Source organism: Musa acuminata, chromosome BXJ1-6 (genome assembly GCF_036884655.1).
Source record: "Musa acuminata AAA Group cultivar baxijiao chromosome BXJ1-6, Cavendish_Baxijiao_AAA, whole genome shotgun sequence".
Classification (NCBI taxonomy): Eukaryota; Viridiplantae; Streptophyta; class Magnoliopsida; order Zingiberales; family Musaceae; genus Musa; species Musa acuminata.
Window position 1 is genome coordinate 46,728,232 of NC_088332.1, and position 13,201 is coordinate 46,741,432.

The 13,201-nt window shown below is 36.8% G+C and overlaps 1 protein-coding gene across 4 annotated transcripts; it reads left to right on the forward strand.

Moving 5' to 3' along the window:
• The first annotated feature begins 247 nt into the window (after positions 1 to 247).
• On the forward strand, positions 248 to 8,832 carry LOC135586659 (auxin response factor 5-like). Of its 4 annotated transcripts, none has more exons than XM_065189756.1 (16): positions 248 to 717; positions 796 to 961; positions 1,039 to 1,138; positions 1,301 to 1,413; positions 1,832 to 1,930; positions 2,016 to 2,072; positions 3,167 to 3,319; positions 3,385 to 3,469; positions 3,728 to 3,818; positions 4,485 to 4,649; positions 4,753 to 4,869; positions 5,428 to 5,503; positions 5,607 to 5,742; positions 5,941 to 7,583; positions 7,676 to 7,866; positions 8,567 to 8,832. In XM_065189756.1, the coding sequence occupies exons 2-16, from the start codon at positions 848 to 850 to the stop codon at positions 8,664 to 8,666; spliced, it is 3,240 nt and encodes a 1,079-aa protein (XP_065045828.1). In that variant the 5' UTR covers positions 248 to 717; positions 796 to 847; the 3' UTR covers positions 8,667 to 8,832. The 4 variants fall into 4 exon arrangements, with proteins under 4 accessions (XP_065045828.1, XP_065045830.1, XP_065045829.1 ...); XM_065189758.1 differs by having other exon boundaries at positions 1,039 to 1,129; XM_065189757.1 differs by having other exon boundaries at positions 248 to 564.
• The last annotated feature ends 4,369 nt before the right edge of the window (positions 8,833 to 13,201 follow it).

Below are 13,201 nucleotides of genomic sequence, written 5' to 3' on the forward strand. Positions count from 1 at the left end.
GAGAAAGAGAAGTTGCTGCGGTAAAACAACAGGATAAAGAAAGAAAACGCATCAGGGTGGGACATGATAGAGACGAAGGGATCCATCGACGAGTACCGATGAACAGAAGAGTGGAAAGAGAAAGAGGCAGGGATTTGGATTCGCTAATGCGATTTGGATTCGCTAATCCTATTTGAAGCCAGGAAAAAGGTAACAAAAGGGTGTTTGGGGGGGGGGGGGCGGGGGGGGCGGGAGAGAGAGAGAGAGGGAGAGAGAGAGAGATGGGTGAATCATGGCGTCTTCCATCATCGAAAGGTCGGTATCTTTATGGCGAAAAGAGAGAATAAAAAGATAAAAAGGAGTGCCCCGAATTCGACTACTCATTGCAAATGCTGCGACAGTTTGGCGTGCTTCTTTGGTTGCCAACAAAAAATTCGACCTTTTTCTACAGCAGCTGGTGGCCCTCCTCTTCCTCCTCCATTCCTTCCCCTCCGACGACGACCATCAGAGGCCCACGTCTCTCCCTTTCACTCGCTCTATTTTTATCTTCCGCCGCAGCTTTATAAGCCGACCCACTGGAAACAGGTCTTGGTTCTTAGCGCTGTGGCTGTAATCGTTTTATTCTTTCTGCCTGAACTCGACAATTTGGTCTCTTGTTACTTTGGCTTCTCCGGATTGAACGATTCTGGGATATCATTTCGTTTTCTGCTGGCTGGACGCACGGCTCTATGCTCAGAAGTTGGTGCTTTTTGAATAAAGATGAGATTTTTCTGCTTAAAGATTGGATTTTGATGCTACATGTTTTGTCCTGCCAAGGTGGATAGTGCTGACGCCCCGAAGATGCTTCCTTCCACGAAATAAAAGCAATATGCTTGAAGATGTAAATTTGGTGCTCCTGAAGCAATCTCTTCCAAATGCTGATACTGTTACAGGATATTTGAAGAGAGGTTCTTGGTTGCAGCATGAAGATACTTCTCTTTTGGTGAGAGCTTGTTGTTGAGCTTTCTTTCTTCAGATTTTTCTCAAGAGAAGTTGAGCTCCTAACATTGCTGGTTAAAGATGTCCTCCATCCAAGAAAACGTCGGACCTGTCGGTCTAAATAGCGCTGCAGTGCTGCAAGATGAGATGAAGCTCTTGGGGGAAGCTCCGAGTATGTCAAGTTAGTAATTTGCTTCTTGATTACACTTTTGCTTGATGATGTTCATCTTGCATTTCTGTAATGTTTGATAGAAATATATATATTATTTGCTTCATTTTTTTTTTCTGGTTCTTCATTCAATCGTCAGTGAGTTGATGAGAATTAGCTTGGTTTTATTTGTAGGTGGAAGGAAGGTGATAAATTCTGAGCTTTGGCATGCTTGCGCTGGATCATTCGTATCGTTGCCTCAACCCGGCAGCCTAGTGTACTATTTCCCACAGGGGCACAGCGAGCAGGTCCCTGTATTGCTCATCTTGTCGTATACTGTGGATACAACATGATTCTTGACTTGTCGTGGTATTGTTTTCCCTAGAGAGAACCTAATACAGAATCTTTGGCAGCAAAATTTCATAAGTAAAACCTGCTAATAAAAGCAGACTCAACATATCTTCTCATGTTGATGATTAGTTGTACTTTGACCTACGTTCTTATCTGTGTAGCCATTTGGGTTGAGAATGTTAGATAAGAAAATTTGGTAGCATGGTTCTAGGCTCTAAACATTTCACAATTGATGAAACATTTGTGATGCCAGCATGGTAAAGGTCACAACTGATCCTGGGTTTTGGAGCTACATAAATATATTGATTAAGTAGTCCTACATCATCAGACCTTTTCGTTCTTCAATTTATTGATTATCTTCTGGCTTCCTTTCAGGTTACTGCTTCGACTAGAAAAATAGCAAACTCACAAATCCCTGCCTACACTGATCTTCCATCTCAGTTGATGTGCCAGGTTCATAATGTTGCACTTCATGTAAGTAAAATTCTAGGTGATTTTGGTTTTCTACTGTCTTTTTATGAGAATAGTTATTTTTTTTTTGTTTGGTACACATCTCCAGGCTGACAAGGAGACTGATGAGATCTATGCTCAGATGACCCTTCAGCCAGTAAACTCTGTAATGTTTTCATTTTACTTTATTGAATGACATATTGTGATCCATGTGGCCCCATTTAGGAATCAGATTTTTATCAAAGCCATGACATCATTTCAATGATCATGCCTAGACTGCCATTATGTTGCTTTAGAAGTAAGTAGAAATCTAGTTATATTAATTTCTTTGTTGATTGATGGTTTCCTTGGTTTATGGAGATTCATTAGCAACCTATGGCAATTCTACTTTGTCCATATGTTAATTAGTATTGCTAAGTTGGTAATGCAAGAACCTTTGGGAATAAATCAAATTGTGTTGCAGCTTCTCCTTTTTTGTTAGATAGTTTTATTACAACTCATTTTTATTATGAGACGATGAAACTATAAGAGTGCAACAATAGATGTGCATTTGTAAATTCCTATTAGTGTTCTCTAAAGCTTAGTGTTGAACACAGATGGTTTTTAGGTGGACAAGATTAGACCTGAGTGCTCTGTAGTAATATGCAAGATTGCTGTTGCAGTCCGGAAATTCATCAAAACCAAGGTAGGCAATACCGAATGATACCGCCCAGTACGGGCGGTATGTACCGGTCCGACGACATACCGGTACGCGGATTGTCCACTACCGGACATAATGAAAAATAATAATAAAATAATATATATTTATATTTATATATAAATATTTTAGAAAAAGGCGACGTTCGGCGACGTCGCCGAGGCGCCTATTTCGAATTATATATATATATATATTTATATATTTAAATAAACGAGGCGACGTCGCCTTTTAAATAAATAAATAAATAAATAAATAAATATATATATATATACCCCGAGCGGTATACCGCTCAGTATACCATTTTGTATCGTACCAAGCGAACGTCGAAATGCCGGTACGGTACGGTATTGCGAACCTTGATCAAAATTATTATGTATAGATGACGACATGAAAAATGAAAGATTAAAATGTATTTTTAGAGTTATTTAGTCTAAGAGAGGTTTCCCATTAACTATTGTTTCCTTTTTTCCTTTCACCAAAGTGATGTCCTTATGTTTTTAAAGTTGTTTAGTCTAAGAGAGTTATTAACTACTGTGGTGCTCAGTTTCCCTTTCTCCTTTCAGGAAAGTGATGTTCTTCATATTCCGGATCTTGGTCATACTAAATGTAAGCACCCAACTGAAATATTTTGTAAGATTTTGACTGCAAGTGATACTAGCACACATGGTGGATTCTCCGTACCTCGAAGAGCTGCTGAAAAGCTATTTCCACAATTGGTGAGGAGTAAATTTTGTGCTCACTTTCTATTGGATATGCCCATAAACTTTCTTGTATTTTCCAGGATTATTCAATGCAACCTCCAAATCAGGAGCTTATTGTCAGAGATTTGCATGATAACCTGTGGACATTCCGGCACATCTACCGAGGTATGAGTCTAGGCATATTTGAGGTTCTTATAGCATCTATATTTTCGAATAAATTTGATAAAAAAAATAATTGTCTCATCTGGGGATATTTTTTGTAGAAATTGAAAAAAATGGTTTATGCAGGAATATCCTGCAATGTTGTGTCCCTAGTTGTTGTGCTCACTCACTGATAAGCATTTTCTTTCACCATGCTGCTTTCATTTTTAGTATTGATTTTTTAGCACTTCATGTAACAGAGTCCTTTTATTATCTTTCCAGGACAGCCAAAGAGACACCTTTTGACAACCGGATGGAGTTTGTTTGTGGGTGCAAAAAGGCTTAAAGCTGGTGATTCCATACTGTTTATTAGGTAAAATGGCAGAACAAGAGAAATTAGTTTCACGATTTTATTCTGGAACTTCCATTTTCAAACTAAGGAACATGAGAACTACTGAATGATGGTTCTTTTATTTGCATAATTGATGTATTCTACAAGTTCATGGAAGATGTAGTTTGGAAATGATATAGCCGGTGTTCAGGTTTAAAAAATGTTGTTAATGAAAGTCTCAAGGGATAGTTTTCTTGGTTTCTATTAAATTTCTCTGTTCTCTTTCTCTGCAAGCAGTTAACAAATTAGATGATGGAGCGCTATCTTTTAGGAAATCTTGTAGGCTCAAAAATTATTTTTCCAGAGACTTCCCATTATTTTTCTACTTTGGAGATGTATTATGTGGATTTTCTTCCCTGAATTATGTTATTGAGAAATCATGTGTGTCTATGATTCTTCAAGAAGCAACCGATAAAGAAGCTTCCTTAAATCATGTGGTTTCTCTTCCTTAACTAGAAGCTATTTTGCTTGGAGTTACTTTGATTTGAATAATTGAAGGATTTGGGGATCAGTTGATGTATATATCTGCACATTATCAGTTGCTTTTCTGGACCAGTCTGATAACTTTAAATACAAAAGAAAATCTCTAAGGAGAAAGGACAAACTCTGTTCATTTCCAGAAACCAATGAAACATGTGGTATGTACAGGGATGAGAAGTCACAGCTACTCTTGGGCATCAGACGTGCCTTCCGTAAGCAAATAGCCCAGCCGTCATCTGTACTCTCCACAGATAGTATGCATATTGGTGTCCTTGCTGCAGCAGCTCATGCTACATCAAGTAGGAGCCCATTCACTGTATACTATAATCCTAGGTGCATTGTCTTCCTCTTTCTTGTTTGATTGACATGTATTATAAAATTGAGCTACCTCTACTTATCATTCTTAGATATTTATGTTTCTTTCTATTTGCTTCAGAGCATGTCCTTCAGACTTTGTAATTCCTTTAACCAAGTACCATAAAGCAGCATATACCCAAGTACCAATTGGGATGAGATTTGGCATGATGATTGAAACTGAGTCAAGCAAACGCAGGTCCTCTTTCTGTCATCACTTCCTAGACTTACTTTTCTTTTTGTTGTGATTCATGCATTGCAATTGTTCTATGGGATCAAATGTAGCTACATTCCTAGTGCTTGACCTCAATGACATAAATAAGAATATGTTCGAGTCAGATCTCCATATACTTTAATTTGACGTATGTGTATGTACTTACAAGTTCTGTAAATTTATGTGTTTGCATAGTTTTTTTACATTCACATGTGTTTGCATTACAATAGAGATAATAATATATGTCTCTATTTTGTTATGCATTCATTTGTTTGTATTCATGCACGAACTCTGTGCATTGATGCACAGATGACTTTGCTAGCACAGGCGTGGTGCAAGGACATATACATGGTGCATCAAGACAAGTACAAGCTCTATCTATGTGAAAACTTGTGTCATGCTACCTAAATATGCTCGACATTAGCAATTCTGTTGCTTATGTTCTATAAATTCACCAGACTCATTATGTAGCTTCTGCAAATATGTATATATATATTTAAACATAATGTAACATTGTATGACTTGTGTTGGTTGTTCTTGTAGATACATGGGCACAATTGTAGGTATCAGTGACTGTGATCCGGTAAAATGGCCTAATTCAAAGTGGCGAAACCTGCAAGTGAGTCAGCTCTTGCTCATTGATGTACATGAAATTTACTGTTGACAATCTGAATGATGAAATTCTCCTTCTGGACTAATTTCTTGTTTCCTACAATTTTCAGGTGGAATGGGATGAACATGGTTATGGAGAGAGACCTGATAGAGTCAGCTTATGGGAAATTGAAACCCCGGAAAGTCTTTTTGCTTTTCCTAGTATAACATCAAGTTTAAAAAGACAATGTCTTCCTGGATATGTAGGTAAGTGTGTTTTTCTTCATATTATTTGGAAGCACTGATCTCCTTTTTGTCTTTCTGGTTGGCAAGCTTCGGTGATAAATATATCTATTATCATATCGACTTCTTATTGATCCCATAGATGGTAGCACAACTAATTATCACAGAAGACAATATGAGTTTGGTTTTGCACAATCCTGATTATCTTGGTTATGTTTGCAGGTCCTGCAATAAACATTCAGTTTGGAAATTTGAAACCATTTCCAAAGCCAGCCAAAAATGGGAATCCAAACTCGGAGCATTTAATTGCTGGTGTAGGGTCAGAAAATCTTCTAAATATTCTTAATAAACCTACTAGCCATGATGGTCTACTTGGATGTCATCAGTCCATATACTCCAGTATTTTGCAGAATGTTAGAAGTGGTGAAATTTCTAGAAACTTCTCCTTAACTATGCCAACATTCCATACAATGGGAAATTCTACCCACCAGGTAATAGTCTCCACAGCAGCAATGCAACAGAAACAGCATCTCTCTCCACAGCGATGTATGGTTCCATTGGGAGATGTTATGCCACAAGAACAGAGGCATTATTTAGTGCCCCAGGGTGTTGAATTAGATTCTGCATCAAGGACACATGTAAACTCACAAGTATCAGGTAGTGATGAAGTTTCCCCAGCAGAGCCTGAACAAAATTTTCAAGATCATAACACAGGAAACGAGAATGGAATCAACCTACGGAGGACTGAAAATGCATCATTAGATGAATCCAGTGCTCAGCAATCAGAGATGGATTCTGTGGTGTTGCCAATTGATCCGAATAAGCAATCAGATGATATGATTAAAACAATTTCTCATGACATACTGGCAGAAAATCTGGACCAATTGCCAAAACATCAAAATGTTGAAAGTTTTACTAGCCCATTTGATCATGATAACATTGCAGATCAAATATCCGTGAAGCAAGGGCTACAAGTGAAGGTACAAGGTCATCGCAAAATTGTTCGGCAGCAAAGTGATCCGACTGGGGCACAGTCACCTGGGTTAGAAGCAACACAGTCGTCAGATGTGTGTAATTTAAATAACTTGCTTCCGTGTCAAGACTACTTGCATCATAACTTGGATCATGATGAATGGATACCACAGCATTCATGTCTTCAGTCCTTCATGAGCTCATCAAGGACACCAGAAGTTCCCTGTATCAATGATAAGCCAGATTCATTATATCTCTCTGCAGCCGAAAATGCTGCAACTTTTACTTCTGATATATCTTCTCTAGCAAAACCTCACAGCTTTGAACCCATAGAGACATATCAGCTATCATGCATTTCAGATTCAGACACGGGGCAGCACTGCACAACTAATATTCAAGAATATTTAGGCACTCAGTTGAACTCATTAGATGATGAGCTGCTTGTCCAAGGCATCCTTTCGTCTGAGGTTCACAACATAGATGTTCAAGGACATTGCTGTGTCTTGCAGGGTATGCCCAATTCATGTGGGACAATGGACTTGTCGGAGGAGAGTAATACCCAAAGTGAGACAATTGGCAATCTCCATCTTGACCCTAGCAACGAAAGCATGGATATGGGTCTGATTCCAAGTGTGACTATAGAAGGCCTCAGTTCCATAGGATCTTCCAAGTTTCGTATAGCTTCAGTGATGCCAGTCTGCATTTTCAATTCAAATCAGGAACAGATGTCTAAAATTACTTCAATGAGATTGACAGACTCGGAATCCTCTTTACAAGACATCCCTGACTGCTCTGCTGGTACATCATCTGGTAGTATAGCTGCAAATGATTACAGCTTATACCGAGGTTCCAGGAAGCAAGTGTGTCAACAACCTTTAAGAACATACACTAAGGTGGAATATTGGCTTCTGAAATTGAACTTACACAAGAACAAACAAATAGACTTGTCTTTGAACTAACAAGTATTGCAACCTATGTTGAACAGGTTCAAAAGCTAGGATCTGTTGGAAGATCGATTGATGTGACACGCTTTAGCAATTACCATGAATTGAGATCTGCAGTGGCCTGCATGTTTGGGTTAGAGGGACAGCTGGATGATGCACGAGGCTCAGAATGGAAACTTGTTTATGTGGATTATGAAAACGATGTTCTTCTGGTTGGGGATGATCCATGGGAGTGAGTGCACTTTCCTTTTTCTTTCTCATGCAATTGCTTTGATTCAATAATATCCCTGACAGGCCATTAAATTAACCGATGTTTCTGGCAAATGCAACTTTTCTGAAATATGTTTTAGTAACATTATTTTGCTCCACATCCTAAATTGTAAGTGCACCTATGCTATCTAAATCTATGATTGTGTGGTCAACCCATAACAAAGCAAAATTGATACTGCAGATCGTAGAGTGGTAGGTTCCATATGTACACTCTTACACTTAACCGATTAAAAGTTATTTATCTTCCGGACATATTTGCTTGAGTTGCGTACCCATGTTGACTTACTGAGTTTGATGTTTTTCCCTCGTCTGGATTTCTTTTGACGTTAAAGTGATTAAGAGTAGAACAAATTTCAGACGCTGTTCCCTGATGATCTCGAACCATGATTTTGTTATTATATATGGGAGCATACATGATTATCTACACAGTGTTTTTTATTGTTCAGTTTAAATGTTTCTTGGGTACATATCAAGCATTATTTTTGATGTCTGGTGCTTTTAATTGGTCAAGCGGATATCAAGTCTATCATGACTTCATGTTCTGTACATAAAATATCCTCCCCATGGAATGATTTAGTGTAGGTCATATCATCTCTTTCGTCAATTATTAAACAAACGATTGCTTATATCATGCAAATGTTGTCCCATGCACTTGCTTGCAGAGAATTCATAAACTGTGTCAGATGCATCAGAATTTTATCGGCTTCTGAAGTACAACAGATGAGCCAGGAGGGCATGCAGGTGATGGAAGGACTTGTATAAACCATCAATGAAAGTCTAAGAAATTCCGTACCATTCTCAGGATGATGAAGTGAACTTCCGTAAAGCTACCATGATCTTATGTTTGCGAGCGAACTTTTCAGAATTTCAGCTTGTATATATATTTTACTTCTTTTTAAACTAAGGTTATGAAAGCTTATTGAGATGAGGCATAAATCTCACCATCACTATAAGGACATAAAATGAAGTTGGTAGCATGGTTTGCAGTACCGGTCCGATAGGCTTCCGGTACGCGGACCGTCTGTTACCGGTTCGGTACTGTAGTAGTACTGTAGCACTACTACAGTACTCGGCACGCCTGAATATATCGCTCGGTACACCTGGGTGTACCGAGCGGTATACCGTACCGTACCAGTACCGAGCCCAGGTCAAAATTTCGATACGGTATTGCGAACCTTGGTTGGTAGTGTGAGGAATGAGACCTGGGCATAGCTCGGTCACGGTTTGTTGAAGTAGTGGTTTCCCATTGTTCTATTCTAGCAAAGAAAAGAAAAGATTACATTGAAAGAACATTTGGTGTCAAGTTTGGATGTCCATGTAGCTATAGGGTTTGTATTCCATTTTGCTTATAGTTATTAGCTGCAAATTGGTGTTTGTGATTAGTGGTGCTGATGGTATTACTTTGGAAATTAGCTGCCTCAACATTTTCTATTTTTATCATATAATGAAATATAGTTTCAGCAAGTACATAAAAGAGTGACACAGGAATCTGCTTGTGTTGTTGCTGAAGGATCCTGTGAACAACTAAGCATGCATGTAGATGTTCCACGGTTCTATCTCTTGTGTATCCTAGGGGTCAATGTTGAATTGAGGTTTTGATGTCGGTGACAACCGAACCAATCCGATTTAGTTCGATCCCCTATGCCCAAGAAACTCAATTGGAGTTGAGAGAGCTCTTGGATGTTCAATCGAATATCAACCTATATAAAGATTTAGGTCGAGTGGGATTTTCGTTGTGATTCTTTTGATTCTTTAACCAATCCCGAAACAAAAAGTGAGAATTTTGATTAAAACATTAACTGAATTTGATTATCATTTATCAATAATTTTTATGATATGTACCTTTGATTAAAACATTAACTGAATTTGATTATCATTTATCGATACTTTTATGATATGTATCGCTCGCTCCGAGTGGTACGGTATGATATTGTAAACAAGTAAATAGTATAATATCTATTTGTTTGTTGTAAATAAGTAGATAGTATGTATCTACTTGTTTGCGAATAAAAAAGGTTCTACAACCCTACATAGTTTTCTCGCATCGGTTACATATTCAATATTCCACACATTTATCAATTGAATGATATATTATTTGCAATGATGCGTTGCAATCATTTTATTGCATAAAAATTAGCTATGGAGAATTATGTTCTTGGCATATGAGACTAATCAAATATATGATACATTTCTTGTTGCTTTCACCATTAGACATTTTTATAACAATCATTTTCACTAGATAACAAAATTTTACTATCATAAGATACCTTATTCCTTTCATATGGTGTTGCTTCCTTTCCATCTCCTATGTTAACTAGGATGCAGTCTACTATGGTATGCATTATAGATATGTTATTTTTCTTAATATGGAGTACAGGGTGTGACTTCTTTCTTCAAATCATGGTAAGCTACTCTAGATCAAACTTCATTTTGGTTGACTGTGTATACATGTATATATATGCCTCACATTAAACTAATACTTTAATTATTTTCAATCTTCTGTGTCTTTTAGATCCACTCAAATATCACCAAAACCAAAAGGACCTTTTTACCGTGCATGGGCTAGACATTGGTAACAATGATATCACCCAAAATTCCTACAAAAAATGAGGAGAGGTAGAATTGCCACCAGCAGATCCATAGGCTCACCAACTTCTATGATATAGATTGTGTATACATATGGAATGTATATACATGTCCAATAGTGCATAATTTGGAATACATTTTTTTTTATGTATAACGAGTTTATTCTTGATTGGTGTATTTAGATGGCAGATTCTTTTATTCGAACTTTCATCTCAATGTAAATTTGGACGAAAGATAAAGTTTCTCTCATATTTTAGATGGCTTGATTCCTAATATACGATAGTAAATTATGAGTGGTCTATGTTGTAGACTAGTCAAACCCCAATATATTCAGAATTATTATGACAGTGGCTCTAGCCATCAATAGTGAAACATGTCCGTTGTTTGTAGACCTAGTTCCAAAGAGGTTGCATTAATGTGATATTTGGACAAGAAAACATTTACCAACTAGGATAAGAAATTCAAGACTCTCAAAAACAGAGCACTATGCTCAGCTTAAAGCACCACTTTCTTTTGTTCCTTTTTTTTTTTTTGGTAAAATTAACATGATATAATAAACATTAATACCAAAGAGGAGGCATTACCTTACTAAGACATCAACACAAACCAATATTCTAGAAGATTACAAAGTGTGGTCTTAGCAAAAGAGGCATAGCAAAATCAATGTCTATAGCTGAATTTTATGCTAAGAAAATCAGTAACGGTTATGCTGTTGCACTGCCAATGCTGGAGAGAGGAGAGAAAGTTATCATTTCATCTTTTTTTTATAGAGATATTTTTTTTTTTATTTTTTATCTTATTTCAATATCATATTTTCTACTTCTAAAGGTTTATCATGCCTATTTTTTTTTTCAAATGTTTACGTGAGGTGTAGATCAAGTAAAGCATACAACACAGTTTAGATCAATATTAAAAAAATGACATTAAGGTCACACAAGATCCATCACCAACTATTAACTCCAAATATATAAACAAAAATAATAATATTGTAAGTCATTGGATTTAATTAAGCATGTCAACAAAGATATAATTGAGTCAAAAAACACCAAAGGTTTAAAAAGACTTGTTTATCAAGTTCTATGTACACATAGAAAATTATTTATATCGCACCTAAATATCATCTTATTTAAAAAAGAATTATAATTAAGCATAATTTTCTTCTGATCCAGCAATCCACATTATTATTTGGAACCAAGATAAATATGCAATGTAGAGAAACTGAAAAGAAGGTATTTATTTATGCAGAAGGATAAGAAAATAGATCCGAGTATCTCATATTACCAACTAAAAAGGATTTTTAAGCAGATGTATAATAGTTTATGTAGAATAGAGTAGAAAGGCATCTGAAAACCAAAGAAAAAGGTAGGAATAATTTGTCACACCATAGAAGAGACTTAGGAACATCATGGTCTTGCATAATTATCAAATTCAAAGTTAAGGCTTTTAAGCAGATGTATAATCATCTATGTAACATAGAGTAGAAAGGCTTTTGTTTCACCATCACTAGCTAAAGACCATGATGTGTTTGCTTGACTCCTCAGTTTCAATCATCATGCCAAATCTCATCCCATTGTTCTATGGGATCAAATGTAGCTACATTCCTAGTGCTTGACCTCGATGACATAGATAAGAATATGTTCAAGTCAGATCTCCAGATACTTTAATTTGAAGTATGTGTATGTACTTACAAGTTCTGTAAATTTATGTGTTTACATAGTTTTTGTACATTCACATTGTGTTTGCATTACAATAGAGATAATAATATATGTCTCTATTTTGTTGTGCATTCATTTGTATGTATTCATGCACGAACTCTGTGCATTGATGCACAGATACTTTGCTAGAACAGGCGTGGTGCAAGGACATATACATGGTGCATCAAGACAAGTACAAGCTGTAGGAAGTGATGACAGAAAGAGGACCTGCGTTTGGTCGACTCCTCAGTTTCAATCATCATGCCAAATCTCATCCCATTGTTTTATGGGATCAAGGAAGTGATGACAGAAAGAGGACATGCGTTTGCTTGACTCCTCAGTTTCAATCATCATGCCAAATCTATCAACCACTTTTTATAGCATCTACCAACCACTCAACAAGGCAAGTTCTCACCAAGATTAACGTTCATCTCTTGCAAGATATAAACATATACACAACACATCATGGGACATTGAAAAATTACAACTCTCTCGAAGCAAAATATGCAAAAGAACAAATAATCGATGAAGGATACTTGGGCTTATAATCAATGATAATTTATGCTACAAGCCTCAAGCACAAAAACTCACGATATCTAAGAGATGTGTTATATTTCAAAAATAATTATCCTTGTCAGAAGCCTCTATGGGTATGTATAGATGTTTTGCCACATAACAATGCACTCTTAAATGAGGTATTCAGATCATCCGGTCGCACTAGGATTGTTAGCACAAAAAAACATTGGCATAGCTTTAGAGCGAGAAAGAGCACTTACGCTACAAGCCTGAAGCACAAAAACTCACGATATCTGTGTTATATTTCACGAATAATTATCCTTGTCAGAAGTCTCTATGAATATAATAGATGTTTTGCCACGTAACAATGGACTCTTCAATGAAGTATTCAGACGCTAGCACAAAAAGACATTAGCAAGACACCGTTATCGCATATGAGTATGCAAGTATGCAATGTTTCCCTCCTGTGTGTAAATCGTCATTTCCCTTTTTTATTTATTT

Excerpts from the sequence above, each read along its gene's own strand:
- LOC135586659 (XM_065189756.1), top strand. The coding sequence starts at position 848 with ATGCTTGAAGATGTAAATTTGGTGCTCCTGAAGCAATCTCTTCCAAAT. Across the intron at positions 1,414-1,831 it reads CACAGGGGCACAGCGAGCAG|GTTACTGCTTCGACTAGAAA; the intron begins GTCCCTGTATTG and ends GCTTCCTTTCAG. Across the intron at positions 1,931-2,015 it reads TTCATAATGTTGCACTTCAT|GCTGACAAGGAGACTGATGA; the intron begins GTAAGTAAAATT and ends ACACATCTCCAG.